General features: G+C 41.4%; 1 protein-coding gene across 1 annotated transcript; it reads right to left on the bottom strand.

The window, feature by feature from the left end:
* Window positions 1-504: 504 nt before the first annotated feature.
* Window positions 505-18,253, bottom strand: HTATSF1 (HIV-1 Tat specific factor 1). The gene is made up of 10 exons (XM_055338767.1): window positions 18,029-18,253; window positions 17,591-17,838; window positions 15,717-15,897; window positions 14,820-14,867; window positions 13,936-14,090; window positions 11,210-11,373; window positions 10,015-10,114; window positions 4,417-4,506; window positions 3,270-3,407; window positions 505-2,772 (listed from the first exon to the last, which is right to left on the bottom strand). Exons 2-10 carry the CDS (start codon window positions 17,774-17,776, stop codon window positions 1,525-1,527), a joined length of 2,310 nt encoding a protein of 769 aa, XP_055194742.1. The 5' UTR covers window positions 17,777-17,838; window positions 18,029-18,253; the 3' UTR covers window positions 505-1,524.
* Between the last annotated feature and the right edge of the window lie 535 nt (window positions 18,254-18,788).

The raw sequence follows: 18,788 nt of genomic DNA, 5'->3' as shown, positions 1-18,788 counted from the left end.
TGCGTGTGCTTCATGAGCCTTGATGTCTTGTCAACATCACCTCACAAATGATTTACCATTTTTACAGCTATTTGTGACCTTTGCTTCCAGGGTGTTTATATAAAAAGAGTGTGTTTGATATCAGCCAAATTAATGAGCAGGGGAGAAAAGAAGTCAGAAAGAAAACAGCCCCCTTCTAACGGTCTTGGAGCTTGTCTGTGTTCTAGTCATGTGTTCCAGCCATTGTGTATGAAGAGAAACAGCAGCCTGCCGCTCAGGAAATCAATCCTCCAATAAATGGGACGTTTAAATGCTTCTGGCTTACCTTTAAAGGAGCACTAGTTTGGTCTGCAACTTTTCTATATTTTAGTTTCTTTAGCTCCTTTATGGACTTACCCCTGGTGAAAATCCTGAGATTTTAAGAAATCCCAGCGACCACAAAATTCTCAGCTTTGGCGTGAAATATAAGAACACTTTTTTTTTTTTTTGTCTGAAGAGGGTTAATGATTACACTTACAGACGGTATAATGAAAAAGCACCAATGCAGTTTATTTTAATGCTTCTAATTCACGAGAGTTACTTCTTAATTCTACATCAGAAGTCATTTCACCAATACTCAATTTGGAAAGCACAATCAAGAAAGACTCCAATTTTTATTCGGACTACACAACTCAGCACAGTACTAGGCATCATGAATCTAGAACAAAAAATCGAAGTATGCAGGACACAATAGATCTTAAACTCTAGGGATCCATGAACCTCTGGGAGGTGTATACAAAAAAGCTGTGTAGTGTGTGCTTACATCTTTCTGAGGAAAGCTCCAATGATTTCAATCAGCTTCTAAAAAGGTACCCAAGCAGTACCCAGGAGAATTCTCATCTCCTCCATATTTCCAAAAAGGAAAGCCGGGACTTCAGGAAGTTCACTTTCTCACATTTCAGAGTCAGTTTCCACAGGGACAGAGGGTGGAAAAGAAAACAAATGAAAGTAACTTGCAAGGACTAGGCAGGGAAAAACTCCAGAGTGTTATTTACTTTATAAGTTTAGTAACATGTTCTGGGTTAGGGAGGGGAAATGGGGATGTTAAGTGCTAAGGGCGGTGGGGAGCAAGAAGACTCCTAAAAGGCTTTTTCAAGTCCTCACAAACACCACACTTGAGTATGAATGAAGCAACAGCAAGAATTTCAAATGCAATGTAACGCCAAGTCCAATTCTTCAGTTTCAGCATATTAACAACTTATTTTTATTTTTGAATATCACAAACTTCAATCAGAATACTTTAAAAAATATTATTCTGCATGCACTTAACAAATTGGACAAAGGACAAGTATCCAGCTGACTTGCATTATACTATGAAGTTTTACTTGAACAGCCAATTAACACAGATTTAAAATCATTAAGTACAGGTGACAGTGAAAACTTCAACGCATTACTCTGCTGGCATCCTACCACTAGGCACACGTTCATGTAACACTACTAGCAATTACCCTGGAGCGCGGGCAGAATGCAGATGGAGGAAGCTCCCTACAAAGCAAGTTTAAGGGATTAAATGTCATCATCGACATCGTCGTCGCTACTGAGGACAAAGCTGCTGCCTGTGGACAGGGGCCCTTCCTCCTTCACGTTGCCCACACCCCTCACTGTCCCTCTCTCATCAGAGTCGTCAAACAGCTTCTCACTGGAATCCTCATCGTCATCATCAAACAGCTTCCCGTTGGAATCATCCTCTTCAAACATCTTATCATCCACGTCCTCACCTTCCTTTATCTCTACTCCTTCCTCATCTTCTTTGTCATCCGAGTCTTCAAACATCTTCTCATCAACGTCTTCAAGCCCCTTTTCATCTGCGTAGTCTTCATCCTCTCTTTCGTCTGACTCGTCATCAAACACCTTTTCGTAGGTGTCTTCCCCTTCTTCCTTGTCATCAGACTCTTCGTCAAACTCCCTCTCAGAGACTTCCTCCTCAAACACTCTCTCAGAGCTGCTATCTCCAAATTCTGATTTGTCAGAGTCATTGTCTTCAAACTCCCTGTCAAGAATGTTCTCACCGAACTCCTTGTCGGAGGCATCCTCATCAAAATCCTTCTCGAGGCCATTTTCTTCAAATTCTTTCTCAGAGCCGTCTTCAAACTGCTTTTCAGAGAAGTCTTCTTCGGATTCCCTTTCCGAGTCATCTTCTTCAGACTCCTTTTGAGGGCTCTCCTCCTCTTCACACTCCTTGCTGGGGCCATCTTGGTCAGAATCCTTTTCAAGACCGTTCTCTTCATAATCATTTTTGAGCCTCTTCTTTTTGGATTCTTGTTCGGGGCCATTCTCTTTGGACTCTGCTTTAGGACCGCCCTCTTCAAACTCTTTTTCAGGACTGCCTTCTCCAGACTCTCTCTCTGGGTAGTCTTCCTCACGCTCCCTCTTGGGGCAGCCTTCCTCAGACTCTGTTTTGAGGGAGCCTTCTTCAGATTCTTTTTGGGGGCAGCCTTCCTCAGCCTCTTTCTCGGGACCACTTTCTTTGGCATCTTTTTCCAAAGCATCTCCTTCAAATTCTCCCCCATCTTCGGTTTTTTCAAACTTCTTTTCATCGATGGGTTCTTCAAATGCCATTTCCCTTGTGGCCTCTTGTGCATTCATTTTCGATGTGCTAGGGCGCTCTGAAAAATGCCTTACCCTAGAAGGCCCCGCCCTTTCCGAAGCACAGATGGAATTTGAACGCCGAAGGCTTCTGTTAGCTTCGGGAGCATTAAGGAAAGCCTCCCATCCTCTCAGCCTTTCCTCCCTTTCTCTTGTGGTCTCTTCCACCTATGGAGAAAGGGGAGTTGCCATTAAAATGAGTTTTAGGCAAAAATAAATAACAACTTCTCTGCACACTTCTGATACTGACACAAATACCCTGATTTCATACAGCATCTCTTCTTAGGAAATCAGAGCATTTCCCTATATTCAGTTTTCAAAATTTTACATCTTAATTAACGGGAGTTGAGCTTAAGATCATTTAAACAAAAGCCCAACACCACAGTCCTGCAGAATTGTTAAATTAAGAAATCAAAGAAAAAGTTAATACTTGAATGCTCTCCATCCTTTACTTACCACTATTCTGAGCACGCCTCAAAATTTCAGGCTTATAAACTGAAAGACTAAAACATTTTTCTTTCTATGCTCTGGATGCAAAGTATTATTTAGAAGAACTGTTACATTAAACAGATTAAACTGAGCCCAAAACTTATCTGAAGGACCACTAGATCAGCATTTGTTGGTAATGTTACAATTTATGTGCCCTTGATAGTTGCAGAATTTACCTGATAATCTGTAGTCCCATCCCACGCCTGGGCAGTGATTTGACGGCCACCAAACCACCTTCCATCAAGAGTTTGTATACAATAGTCAGCTTCCTCGGGATCCCTGAAGGACACAGAGGCCACACCATCGGGGTGTCTCTAAAAAGGGAAGAAAGAGCAGCAATGAATGATAAAACTAAAAATAAAACATACACATTTGACAAAATAAGTATGTAGTGGAGTTCTTTGATAACTTAAGCTTCAAGATTTTATGTATGAAGCCATTCTTCCTTTTTACTCCAGCCAGTAACTTGAAGCTAGCTGCTTCTTTTTTAAAAAAAAAAAAAAAGATTTTATTTATTTGAGAGAGAGAGAGAGAGAGAGAGAAAGCACGAGCTGCGGAAGGGGCAGAGGGAAAAGCAGAGGGAGCAGGGAGGCCGATGCAGGGCTCGATCCCAGGACCCTGGAATCATGACCCAAGCGAAGGCAGTCACTTAACCAAATGAGCCACCCAGGCACCCCAAAGCTAACTGCTTCTTTAGCTTAATCTTGTCTATCAAGAACCAAGCATGATGTCCTTGGAAATGCTTCTACCACTTAGCAGCTAAATGACGTTGAGCAAGGTGCTCACTCAATCTCTAAACTCCCAGCTTCCTCATCTGTAAAATGGGTAGAATAGTACCCACCTACCTCAAAAGATCATGAGAACTAAATGAGGTAACATGTAAAAGTAGCCCGTATGCAATCAATAAATGGCGAATCTTTTAGTATGTGTCAATCTAGGAAGTAACAGAGTAAGAAGGGGAACATAGAGAATATTTTGTTTGATTATTCTTCAAATATGGAGGAGGAGAATAATTCACCAAGAGGGGTAAATGGGGGCAAATAGGGAACCACAAGATCTCACACGTCTTTCTTGTACTCCTTTCATCTGATCACACACTCTAGAGTAATAAAGGGAAATCACCAAGGCATACCAAGTCTAGCAAGCCCTGACTTACAATCCATGTTCATCTAACTACTGTTGACAGATGACTACTACTAGATAGCAGCCCTACTATAGAAAAACATCAATCCAAAATTTGAGGCATACTGACCTCTGGGAATAACTTCTCAAAGGGAAAGAATGCTTGGATTTAGGAATCATTTGTCTAAGCCACGAACTTACATCAAAGAGAAGAAGCTTCCTAATTTGTCCAAACTTTGAACACTCTACTCGAAGGTCTTCTCTGATTTCATTCAGCACCAATGGATCATCCTGCAAACATACACATGATTAAAACAGGTTTGCCCCCTTTAAATACAAACCCTGAGAAATCACATTTCTTGCTTTGACAAGCCAACATATCGAAAAAAGTTTTACTTAAAAGTAGTCTTGTCTGAGGCCTACAAAATCTTAAAAAGTCAAAAGGGATTAAAGTTAGATCACCAAGATTGCAGTCACTGCTACAGGGCGGCCCTGCTTTCAGCTTGAGGAAAGGGCTGAGAATGGCGGGCAGCAGGACTGTGCTGGAGCAGAGGGGAGGGGAAGCAGGGAAGGAGGACCGGGAATCCCCAATAACAGCAGCTGTACGGGCAGGAAAAGTCCTCTGACATATATGCAATCAGACACTGCTCATTCCTCTGTCCTGCACGGGCATCATGAGTGTACTGACCAGAGCCTTCTGCTTTGGGTTTTGCATAGATGCCTATTTACAGAAATGCTGTCATGCAGAGAGAGATAGCCCTTTCATTGACTAAGTGTTCTAAGATAGTTCTTTGTGCTTCCAAGATTCTATTTTAACTTACAGGGTAAACCTCCCTTATAAGGGTGCCTGTTCATCTTGTCTCCTGCCACATCACACCAGAACCACACAAATAAAGCACTGTTAATAAGCACACGAGAAAATACATTCTTAGGGTGTCTGGGGGGCTCAGTAGGTTAAGCGTCCACTTTCAGCTCAGGTCATGATCCTGGAGTCCTGGGATGGAACCCCACATAGGGCTCCCTGCTCAGCAGGGAGCCTGCTTCTCCCTCTTCCTCTGCCACTCCTCCTCCCCCCTCCCTCCCCCCACTCTGCCCTGGCTTGTGCGCGTGCGCGCGGTGTGTGTGTGTATGCTCTCTCTCTCAAATAAAATCTTTAAAAAAATAGATTCTTAGCTGTTGCTTTCTTACAACTATAAGTCTATTAAGAGCACTCAAGAGCTGCTGCTTCTGGTGGTCTTGAGTTCAAGTGGACCATCTACCCCACAACAAAAGCATTTAAGATTACCAATAGGAATTAACAAACCTTTCCTCAAGTCCCAGTGCATGGAAAGGGCTCAAAAAATGTTACATTATCCACTTGAATTTTAACTACATAAACATATAAATGAAACATCCTATATATGAACTTCTACTGAAGTAGACTTAATGCTTTTTAAGAAACACTTAACTTCATCTTGCTCACGAGTTTTTATTTTCCTCACCAACTAAAGAAGAACTGCAAAGAACAAAAAAAAAGTGTCTTTTCCCTTCTAAAGTTCTCTCAGAAAGCAAAAATAAAGAACTGATAGGTAGTTACTGATATCAACTTTAAAATAAAAGAATGCCCTACAAATGAGCCTTCTAAAGGCACAGCTGGCAGCACTCTGGATTTCCCCCACTTACAAAATCTCATTTTAGAGAAGATGCTGTTTGTTTTAGATAGATTTGTCAGACCTAAGAGGAATGGGAACCAGAGCATGAAAGTCATATGGTGGCCTATAGGGATGTGTGCATGGTTGGCTCCTACTGGACTACATGCTTTCTAAAGGCGGGAATCTTGTTTGAATGAGTTTCATATGACTCACAGAACCCAGCACCGGTGTTTCCACATGGTGAGCAGTCAATAAAAAGCTTCTTCAAGATAAACAATTGCCAATACCTCAAAACTTTATTCACCAAGGGAAATCAGGATTATAGTAAAACCACACAAAACTGTCACAAAATATTCAACAAATTTAAGTGTGATTCCATTGTGGGGGAGGGGGGGAACCACTCTATTTCTGTACCAAAGTCTCAGTGCTTTTCCTACAAGGATGTCAGATTTTAGCCAAAATCTTTGTACATTTCTGTTTTCATTTATACCAGCTTGAAAAACTAATCTAGCCTCACTGCTGTATAGTGGCCTGAAGCGTAAATATAACAGTCCCCTCCTCTTGAAAATTCTTTAACATAATTAAGAATGGAAAGTTTCTAAACACAACACTTTGCAAGCAACAGACTTGAGACGAAAATCAGACAGATGAGTCGAAACCTCCTGTTCAACACTTAGTTGTTTTTTTTTTTTTTTTGCCAGGGTGGTGTTTTGTTTTCCCAGGAAGAAATAAATCATGTTTCTCATTCCTTTCCAATCTAAACTTACACTGGTCATGACGGTGGCCACTAACCACATGTGGCTACAGAGCACTTAAAATGTGGCTAGTCCCAATTGAGGTGTGTTCCAAGTATGGCATGAACACCAGATTTTGAAGATTTAGTACCAAGGGGGAAGAAACAACAATGTAACTCATGAATATTTTTATATCACATGTTGAAATTAAGAATATTTTGGATATACTGGGTTAAATAAAGTTCATTATTAAAATTAATTTCCCCCATTTCATGTTATAGTTTAACCATAGCTCCTGGAAAAATTGTAACTACACATGTGGCTCACATTCAGTTGTTTTGCTGTTGGCCAGTTCTGTGTACGCAATGAGAAACCTAACACGCTGGCATCACAGTTTTGGTTCTTCATCTCCTAGGACGCAAATTTGCCAGGCATGCCGTTTATTTTTTAAAGTTCAATGATTGATTTTTTTTAGTAATCTCTATACCCCACGTGAGGCTTGAGCCCACAAGCCCGAGATCAAGAGTCACACACTCTTCTGACTGAGCCAGCGAGGCATCCCCAAGCATGCATTTTTAAGTAAGGTGTTGAATTAAATACTGAAAACCCTCTGAAGTTACATGAAAAATATTAGCCTTCGCATTGTTCACCCTGACACCAAAGAGTATTTTTAGGTATTTTGCTTCTCACACTGGTCAACTATTTAGAATAAAAATATATTCCACCCCCCCCCCGAATCTGATTTCATTCTGACACCCCAGGAAACCTGACCATCAGTTTTTGTTTCCCACAACAAAGCTCAGTGCTGATGACTATTCTTTAGATTCACATGGAATCTTTAGTCAAATCAAATACTCTCTCCAAAATGCCCAATAGCATGTTCTCCTGCTGCACTCTATGACAAGCCATACAGTGTCTACACCAGCAGTGTCCAACAGGACTTCCTGTGGTGACAAATGAGTATCTGCATTATCCAAAATGGAGGCTGCTAGCCACACGTGGCTGGTCCAACTAAAGAATTCCATTTCTAATTTTCTTCTATTTCAGTTAAATTTAAATAAGCACATGTGGCTAGAGTCGACCCTATTGGACAGTCTACTATGTTGGACAGATTTATACTGATACACTTTGAAGTTCAAGCCCATAGAGACCCAGAACAAAAGACAAGATCCCTCTATTCTTTCTCTCCCTCTCCCTCTGCCCTCCCCCTGCTTGCGTGTTCTCTCTGATCTAAAATAAATAAATCAATCCTAAAAAAAAAAAAAAACACCAAAGAACAAGATCCTCTGACAGGCTCTTATCAAGCTGGCAGGCCACACAAGAGCAGGCAGGTAGGCGAACAAGGACAGCACCCAAGAGTTTTTCCATCTGTGAGCACTAAAGCCTGTCCCTGCTTTCTCAGCTTCTGTGGCACAGTGTCTGAAAAGAACATTTTCCTTCATTTGCAAAGATGCTCAAAAGAAAATGTTTTATCCATGGAGTGAAGCAAAAGACTCTGCCTTGTGAGTAACAGGGCTCTCATTCAATCATTCTTTCACTTTTTCTTCATATAAATATTGAGGGTCTGTAAAATAAATATATATTGAGGGTCTACTGGATGCCAGGCAGAATTCTAACCACTGGAAATATTATAGCACACAAGGGAGGCAGAGCCCTGACTCTCATGGAGCTCACATTCTGGTAGAGGACATCCAATTATTCCAGATAATAATAAATGTTATGAATAGTTTTTCAAACCAGCATAAATGAAAATGAAAGTCTAAGATGACTTTGGCTCTAAACAGGGTAATTTAAAGACTTACTATAACTCAAAGTAAGGTTTACACTAAACCAGTGGGAGTGTTTGAAAAAAGAACAAAGAATTTACAAGCATGAAATGTCTATCTTTAAAACTATCCACTGGAGGGAATTTGTAGGGGTCAAAGTAAATTAGATGTGGCTTTCTGGAGCAAAGAATACTCATTAAGCTAGGAGAAACTAAGTCTGCACAATGTGATGGCCAGATTAAAATTAGGTGGCTCAATGAGCAAGGCAGGGAGCAAAACACAAAAACAGATGTAATTACACAACAGACTTCTACTCACAGAGGTTCCAGATAATTTGAATTAAGTTTGCATTAATATTCACATTCAAGTGTTAAGAATATGGAATGCATGCATCAAACCAAGGACATTAAGTCATAGACATTAATAGGTCATGTAATTTTAAAAAGCCATTTAATATTTAAATGAGATGAACTCTAAGAAATCGGGAGCCATACCTAATAGATAGGATACCCTGGGGTCCATCTAAATTCCTTTCAAATCTCTATTTGGCAGGGGAACGGTTTCAAAAAGTGTTTCAAGAGGAGTCAGGATTCTACTCAGTAGAAACATCAAATGTTACAAATTGACCACATGTATCTCCCCAGTGATCTCAAAAGATGCACAGACCCTATGGGTGCACAGCAAACTCTACCACATGACTCTGGGCTGGAGCTCAACAGACCCCGTGGGGGTCCTCTCCAAGGGGGCTACAGTGAAACTGCCATGCTCACTGTTTCAATGCACAGGATTGAGAAAGGTCTTTGGTTGCACCTAGATCATTTGTAAATCTGGAGTTTCACATTATGAACCTTTTTTGTTGTTGTGTGACTTATTATTTTTATGTTTACTTATATTGACTTGTGGTCTTTATCTATCTTGTGTGTAACTGGTTGTCATTAATTTCAGATTCCAGGGAGAGGAGAAAGACCTAATGCCGCACAAGTGCCGTCTGTGGTTTGGATAAAAGACTAGCCCCAAGGACAAGAGGCACACCAGCGCAAGGTGCCCTGGCGGCAAGCTATACCTTGCACACTTCTTGCACCTGTCCAGCTCTTCTTTCCTCTGTTCACTTTTGTTTGCTGTTCTTAGAATTTTACCTGGACACTAAATATTTATAAAGTCCCCCTAATAGCCACAAAAGCATTGTATGAACATCAGGTCTCGAAAAACCACCTTTAGTATTTAAACACAAGGAGCTGTATTTCATTAACCTGAGGGTTTTTTTGTTTGAGGATCAAATTTGTGGTACTAAAGTGAAATTCTCATTTGCCAAGTGTAAAATGACTCCCCGCCCAAACTGGCCTGTGCTTGTTGAAATGCACTCAAAATCCATAAGCAGCGCCCAGAAATCTTTCAGTGATTATATTTTTAATGATTTCCCAAAGTAGCTGCTGTTTACAGCCGCAGTGTGGGTGTTAAGCAGTGTTCCCTGGGGGACAACTAAAAGAACCCTAGACTGAATGTGGGAAAATTTAAACATTTTGATGCACTCTTAGCTCTATTTTCCTACCTTGACAACTACATGGAGGGGTAGCATGTGACATGTGAAAACATGGGGTGAAGCAAGCTTGGGACTCCCTTGAAAGAAAACACATCAGTGTTTCCATCAGTGGGAATATCACCTCCTACCTCAAAATCCATCGGATGAAACATATTTTTGATGATGACAACTCGCTCGTGGCGCATCCGAGATGGGCCGGCTCTTCTCTCAGGTCTCCAGTCCAACTGCCTAATGCAATAAAGCAGGAACAAGAAACTGAATTTTGTTTCATACTTGCAGGACAGAAAAAAAGGAGTTGTTACAATCAACCTTTATTGAGTATTTAGTGATGCTAATTATTCGATTCTCAAACAGCAATATGTATTTCTGGAGAACTTTCGGAAGTAAAACTAATGGGCAGGTGAAAGATGGACCCAGTGTCTGAAATCCCCAGAATGTATCTTTTTTCAGGGCTGCTGTCTGGTTACAAATGTTCCAGTAAGATTCCTGTAAAGAGCCAATTATTTAATATTTATGACTATCTGGTATCTACGCCTACACTTTGAGGGCAAAAAATACATTCTAATTGTATTGGTTTTGAGGCATTTTATGATTATAAAGACCAAACTACATTGAAATATGTAAAACTACTGTTACATAACCAAAAATTTTATTGCTAGGTGTTTATAAAATTGGTAGGTATCTAGCCTATTCCTGTAAAAACTATAGGACATCACAACTCAACTCCTTTATCAGCACTGTTATCATTAAGTGGAGTGCAGTGTTAGAAGTGTTATTAGAACTCACTGTGATAGAAGAAAATACTTATCATTTCAGCCAACTTCTTAAAACCAGCATATTTCAAAAAAACTCATTGACATGAATGGATTAGTAGACATTTGATGATGTTTACTGTACACACCGTGTACAACCCTACCAAATACAGTCATAAAAGCTGCTGTTTCTAACTCCTACTAATGAGCCTACACAGACGCCTTAGCTCCTGGCGTAGCTGATGTCAATTCACATTAGAAATGAACTAATGGCTCTGGTAAACAAGCCTCAACTATTTTATTTAACTTCATGTTCAACTTCTTCCAGAGATGGCCTTCTCATCTCACTGAAGCCCAGGTTATATTACAAATTAACACTCCAGGAAATAGACATGCTGCCACTGCCAGATCATCCTGCAGTAGAGATGACTGAAGGTTTCTGATGATCTAATGAAATTCTTTGAAAATAACTTCTGCATACATTTGATGGAACACAACTAAGGAGCTTCACCCAAAACATAGTCTAGGATATGTAATTGAAATCATTCAAAAAGGGAAAAATAATACAAACTTCTGTTGCAGAGACAGCTTTTTCTTGTAGTCTTTGCACTTCTTCTTCTTCTTTGAGGCATCATACTCTCCCTTCAGTTGAAACTTGGCCACTTCGACATGCAATTTGTAGCCTCTAATTTCATCTTCGTCCAGAAGCTTTAATGCGAGATCCACAGATTCCCTCTTTATAAAAAGGTAAAATGAGATAGAATTTCCATGCTGAAATGAAACTTGGGGAGGTTTTTTAGACAAACAATAACTATATGGACAATAAAGATTTCATCACAACTACCTCCTTTGAGATAAAGAACTCTAGGCTGCCTTATCAGGAAACCTGCACTCTAGACACAGCTGTCCTCAACCAGTTTTGTGAACTTGGGCAAGTTATTCAATTTCTTTATCTGTAAAATGGGAAGAAAAAATGCCTTCTTTGCAGGGTTCTTGACAAAATCAAACGAAAGCACACATAAAGGATAGGGACTGGCATATAGAAGGTACTTAAACTGCATTATTATTGGAATAGGAGTATTACCTCTTGGTAGTCTTGATTTCTCAATGAGGCAAATGGACTCGTGTGACTTTTAAGGTACAGTTTGTATGTATGTATGTATTTATGCAGATGCTCAACTACTGAGCCACCCAGGCATCCCTACAGTACAGTTTTAAAATTCTCAAGTACTACTACTTAAAAGACTACATGACTCAAGGAACTGGGAATAACATAGCCAGCCGTTAATTTTTTTGTTCACCAATTAAAATGTAGGTCTGTGATGTTAAACGAAGATGATTATATGATGGCTAGTACATTAAGTACATTTGTGGATTCTGGGTTCTACACAAAAGAGGCAGTTGTCAGACCTATGCAGACCTAAGGAAAACACAAAAAAATACCTGAATTAAGCTGCATAATCAAATATGGATCTTAGAACAATTACATATTTTTAAAAGATTTTATTTATTTTAAAGGGAGAGAGAAAGAGCACTCAGGAGTGTGTGTTGGGGGAAGTGGCAGAAGAAGAGGGAGAGGGAGGACTCCACACTGAGTGCAGTGCCCGATGAGGGGCTTGATCCCAGGACCCTGAGATCATGACCTGAGCCAAAACCAAGGGTCACATGCCAACTGACTGAGCCACCCAGATGCCCCTTAATTATATTTTTTTGGAACTTAATATACTGGTTGGCCAATCTTGTTCTTTTTATAAAGTTACTCAGAACTCCATTTTTCTTTTGAAAAAATTATAAAATTGAATCAAACTCCCTAAGAATCTGTTCAGATTAATAACCCTTTAATAACTAGTAAAACTCTCAAAATCTCCTTGTATTTGAAAATTAATAACTACCTATAATGGCCATACCCACATGTAACTCCATTATGTTCAAGAAGCAGATTCAAAACGTGTCTTCCCCAGAGCTGTCGGCTTAACCCTACCCCTTCCTGATTTCAATGAAATGTTGTACACTCACAACACACCTGTGGTATTAGTACTGTTGTTTAATCATTTTGATTTTACTTTGTTTTTTAAGAGGATTTATTCATTTGAGAGAGTGCACACGAGAGAGAGAGAGAGAGAGAGAGAAAGAGAGAGAGAGAGAGAGAGAACAGATGGGGAGGAGGGACAGAGGGAGAGGGAGAAGCAGACTCCCCACTGAGCAGGGAGCCTGACGTGGGGCTCGATCCCAGGAGATTGTGACCCAAACCGACAGCAAATGCTTAACTGACTGAGCCACCCATGCGCCCCTGATTCTACTTTGTAATTATTTTCACCTTCCCTGACATAGGTACATGTCATTGTTGTGCATATTTCTTCTGTATTCTGCAGTAATGCATAAAACATGCTTCTAAGGTGAGAGACGTTCTAGAAATGATGACTGCCTTTGACACTGAGCTTTCCCTGTGCAATTTATGGTACCATGAATACGTAAGGTTTTGCAAATTTCTATTAATACCACTCTCTCTTCTCTTGCATTCAAAATACATTTCAAAGCAGTAAGCATAGCTATCATTACATTTATGCTCTAATTCAGCGCTCAGAAAACTTTTTTTTTAATTTTTATTTATTTATGATAGTCACACAGAAAGAGAGAGAGGCAGAGACACAAGCAGAAGCAGGCTCCGTGCACTGGGAGCCCGACGTGGGACTTGATCCCTCAGAAAACTTTTGTAAAGGGACAGTTAAAAAAAAAAGTAAAGGGACAGTTAGTAAATATTTTAGGCTTTGTGGGTCACGTGGTGTGTGCTGCAGCCACTCAACTCCACTGCTGAAACACAAAAGCAGCCATAAACAAATGAGTAAATGAATGAATGAATGTGGCCACGTTCAGTAAAACTTTACTTATAAAAATAGGCAGTGGGCTGGAGTTTGCCAAACCCTGGTCTAATTCATTCCAGTGGGCAAATAAAATGTTACTGGCTTTCTTTTCTTTGTGGATTTTTAAAATGTGTTCTGAGTTGATACATGCATATAGTCCTAAAGTATATATTCTTTGCAGTGAGAGTTCTTTTAAGACAAAAGCAGCACTTCAGTCACATAACTTACATAATACCTTGACCTGATAACATATTTTCCTAGAACAAGTAAATAACCTCATCAATGCGATACACACAGGCACAATCTGAAATTTCAGTTTTCTTCACATCCTGTTTTGAATAGTTCTCAGTCTTAGTTATCATCTATACAAAATTATAGCCTTGGTTCCTGAGTTAAAAATGGAAATACAAGAAACTTATTTGACCACATAACTAACCTTCAAATAACAGCAAAGACCATCTCCTTTAAGATTTCCTTGATTATCTTTGTAAAGTTTGACCTTAAATTCTTCTGTTTGAGGATCTCTCATAATGATGCCAAACTTGGACATGAGCTGTATAAATTCATCCACTGTAATGTCTGGAGGCAAACCTGGAATATTAGGGAAAAAAACTATAAAGGCACATACAGTAACAGCGAGGGTTACTTAAACATTCTACCAATTAGAAATCTGCAACTCAGGGATCCCTGGGTGGCGCAACGGTTTGGCGCCTGCCTTTGGCCCAGGGCGCGATCCTGGAGACCCGGGATCGAATCCCACGTCAGGCTCCCGGTGCATGGAGCCTGCTTCTCCCTCTGCCTGTGTCTCTGCCTCTCTCTCTCTCTCTCTCTATCATAAATAAATTAAAAAAAAATTAAAAAAAAAAGAAATCTGCAACTCAGATGAACATAATTTTGATTTTCTAAACGTACGTAAAAAATCTCACATCTATAGAACTGAGGAAATTTCACATTTTAATGTATTCAAATATACATTAAAATCACATTTGCTTAAGTCTTGTATCACTGTAGGGGCAAGCTGCCATAAGTTACCTAAAGCAGACAAAAAGGATATTATACAAAATTACACACTCTTAACTTTTCTTAGTTTTTTTAATAAAAAAAAATTTTCCTTACAAATGTAAATAGACTCCAAAGAAGCTGAAAAGTAAAAATCATATGTTCTCTACTCTAAACTTGTTTAAAAGAGGAAGGTGGGGGGGATGGTTCCTGGATGGTTCAGTTGGTAGAACATGTACTCTTGAGTTCAGGGTCATGAGTTCAATCCCCACGCTGGGTATAGAACCTACTTAAAACAAACAAACATAAGAGTATACATACCAGACACATATACATTTGTATTTCTGTCTTCTTCAACATGAAACCATCCTAAAAATCAAAATGAAAAAAAAAAAAAACACATACGAGGAAAGGTAAGAGTCACATTATGAAATCTTGACAATGTAGCAGTTTCTTGAAACTTCCAGTTTTTTTTACCCTTAGAACAAGAGAAACTAACCCAAATCACTGTCCAGATTTCAAAGTACTTGAATCTTTTGACACATAATTAGTTTCAGAGACTCGTCTGAAAAAGGATGGCTAGTGGGACACCTGGGTGGCTCAGCAGTTGAGTGTCTGCCTTTGGCTTAGGATGTAATCCTGGGGTCCCAGGATCAAGTCCCACACTGGGCTCCCTACATGGAGCGTGCTTCTCCCTCTGCCTATGTCTCTGAACCCCTCTCTCTGTCTCTCATGAATAAATAAATAAAATCTTTAAAAAAATGAAAAAGGATGGCTAGTTATGTTGGATATTAATGATTCTGATACTACCTTAAAAAAACTCATCCTTGCACTGACTTTGGGCCTGCATGCATAAATTGCTTCTGACTTCAATCTACTGTGTTGGATATGGCCAAGCTGAGGCAACACTGCCTTGAGATCAATTTAATTAAACTCAAAAAATATCAGAAAATTACCTTTAAAAACAGAATTTCTGATGATCTCCTAATAACAGCTCTATTTTACAAAGGAAGAAACTGAGGTACAGAATTGAAATAGCCTCCCCAATGCCCACAAGTTAGTGTGCAAGTCAATGGATAAATCTAAATAATAATAATAAAAAAATCCTTCATCTTATGATTCCTTCAAGACTATTATAATTCTTCAAACAGTAATCATATATACACATGCTAACATTTAACATTTTACATTCATATTTTGCGAGCTAAATCCACTTGCCTGGTTCAGCCTTTCTCTTTTCTCCCCTCTTTTTGGGATCATTGGGTTCAGGGGTTTTTCTTTGTGGTGGTTCTTCTGTAGTCCTAGCACTGACTTCTTGCACATTTGCAGTAGAGCTAGATGCCCCCTCATTAGAAAAGCCATAATTGGCCTGATATGTAGCAATGAAATCTTCAGTGATCTAAACAAAAAATTCAGCACACACACATACAGAAATTCGAAAATGACTTCTTCCCATAAAAAGTGTACATTGTGATAAATTTCTGCATATTTGGTTATACAACCGAACACAGAAATGTTTCTGCAGATAATGGCTGTAGTAAATAAAGCGTAAATGCAAGAATAGTCATGTTATACAGAAAATGTGCATAAAATGACAAAAAAATAAGATGGGTATTTGGATTATCAACACAAAACTCTTAAGGATACTATTGGCACTATAAGTGGTGTTGGCGCATTTTCTAGTTGTTTCATTTATAAATCACTACCTCTCTAGAGTCTACTTGACTAAGGTACAAGTACATACAATAAAGGAAGTACCAGATAACAATATAACAAAAACCAACAGTCAATAACCTAACAACAGTCTCTTTTGCTACAGAGATACACAAAAGTATACACGCATTAAATATTTGAGTGTCTGTATGCAGAGAGCACCCAAGATGAAACTGATTTAGTATGTAGAGAATAGAGCTAACAATTGTAAAACTAAACGCTTATTTTCACTCTCTCACTAATTAAATGACACTATCATTTAGTGTCAGAACAAACTAAGAACAAATTCAACTCACATCCATCTATCCTCCTGGCTTTTAGGGGAAAAAAAGCCTAGTTGCACAAAGAAAGAAATAGGAGTTCTGCCTTCATTCTGGTCAATGTTACGCACATACAGGAGTGGGGAATATTTAAACTCAAAGTTTCAAGAGTTATGGGTTTCAATAACATAAAAAGATAAGAGTCACAAATGAATCCATTATCAGACTATTGTTAAAAGTCCTCAGGAAACCAAATCTGCTCTGGAGCTGGGATGACCAGAACCAGCAAAATAATAAATGTAACAATGTAAAGGGAATGAAGTATACAGAAACACAAAAGGGAAAATAAAAAATTGAAACAAATAATTTTAAGAATAACAGTCAAACTACACAATGGAGACATGGTTTATATTACCAGCTTGCAAGTTGATTGCTACTGGTATCCTTTCCCACCCACATGAGACTTCGATTAACAGGGTACTTTTGCTGAAAAGTTTGCAGAACCAAGGTAACACCGGTTACGTTACTTACAACCTGGAATAAAATACTTAACAATTTCCAAGCACTCTACACAAATATACACAGATATCTTCTATCCATATTCCATGCCTGTGGTTGTATAGTTCGAACACACATGCCTAGGGACAAAATGTGATAGGAAAGAGAGGTGCAGACCAAGTTCAATCTATAAAGGGATATAAATGGCTATTTTTTTTTAGACCAAGAAGCTGCATTTTGCACAAAGTACATAAGCTAAACAAACATCAGAATTCCTAGGGTATACGAGGTTGGCTATCCGAGACCCACAGCTACTAAATTGGCTCTCGGTGTTTTTCCTCTTTGCAATAAAAAGCAGTAACCAATGCAATAACCAACTATGACCTTCACAGACAAAATTAATAAGGCATAGAAGAGATTTAAGAATTAAATTACATTCGAGACATCCCGGTAAAGATCTACGTTTCTCTAACATCGGTTCGGCAACAGAAACAACAAAAAGAAACGTCACTATCCATGGGGCTCTAACTCAAGACCTCAGCAAAGCAAACGGAAAAGGGGCGCCCCGCGAGGCTGGCCAGGCGGGCCCGCTCTGCAGTGGCGCCCGTGCCACCGTCGTACCTTGGGGAACCAAGCCTTCTTGTCCAGGTCCCACTCGTACGGGGTGTCAGCCGGCTGCTGCCCGAAAGAATCGGGTTCTCCACCGGGATCTTTCTGGGTGTCGCCGTCCTTGGCGTCGCCGTACAATTCTTGCATTCGCAACTGCTCATCAAACTCGTCGTTCCCATCCAAGTTGTTGCCGCTCATGTTGCCGACTTAGGCAAGGGACAGGGTCCGCGCGAGCAAAGAGGCCGAGATGCAGCCGGAGGCTACAGAGAAAGGGAGGTCAGTCGCACTGGGCCCGCGTCCCGCCGCCCCCCGGCACGCCTCCCCGCGGCGCCCCAGCAGCCCCCGGGAGGTCGGGGCCGACCGGCGCCCGCGCCGCCCCCTGCTCCGCCCGCTCTCCCACCGCGCGCGCGCGCGCGCCGCAGGCTGCAGCCCTGCCGCGCCGCCGCCCACCTGGCTCGCTCCACCGGGCCTCGGTGCCGCGGCTTGACCCAGGGCGTGGCGGGAGCGCGCACGCGCGCCGCCGCCGCCGCCGACCGGGTCGGAGTCGCCTGCAGCCCTTGCGACCCCCGCGGCTCCCGCGGCTGCCGCGGCCCCCGTGGCCCGCGCGGCAACGTCAAGAGGTTGCCGGAAAACTGAGACCCGCTCAGGCTGACGCAGTCGCCATTGTTGGCACGTCGAGACGTCGCGGGCCGCGCCGACACGCCTCCAGTGGCGTCAATAAGCGCCGACGCGGGCGGGCGGTGCTGGGCCCTAGGGGCGGGGCGTCTTGCGGGGAGCGCGGCTAATCGCCCGCCGCTGCCCACCCGGGCCTCCTGGGCGGGGCGGGGCGGGCGGGGGCGCGGGGGCAGCTGCGCTTGGGGACCTCGGGCCCGGCGGAGGCCGCGGTGGGCGGCAGCCGGAGGCGTGGGAATGTTCCCACTGGGCGCGCGCCATCTTGGGGGAGTGGATGGGGTGTGGGCGGGACGGATTTGTGTTCCTGGGAAAAGACAGGCCTCCTTCCCCCGTTCCGCTTGGGAAACGCGACTTTGGCTTATTTCTTTATGATTTCCCTAGGACGGGCGCCGGCTCTTGTTCAGCTTCTTGGCCTAAGCTCCCAGCCCAGGGTGTGGTGTCTAGTGCGTATTGAATGAGCGAGTGAGCAAATGAATGAATGAATGAACGAACGACGGGTGGGGACCAACCTTCTTTTCCCAGCCTCAGGCCCCTCCTT

Source organism: Nyctereutes procyonoides, unplaced genomic scaffold, assembly GCF_905146905.1.
Source record: "Nyctereutes procyonoides isolate TBG_1078 unplaced genomic scaffold, NYPRO_anot_genome, whole genome shotgun sequence".
Classification (NCBI taxonomy): domain Eukaryota; kingdom Metazoa; phylum Chordata; class Mammalia; order Carnivora; family Canidae; genus Nyctereutes; species Nyctereutes procyonoides.
Note: the sequence above shows the minus strand (reverse complement) of the source record. Positions and strands in the feature narration are given on the sequence as shown.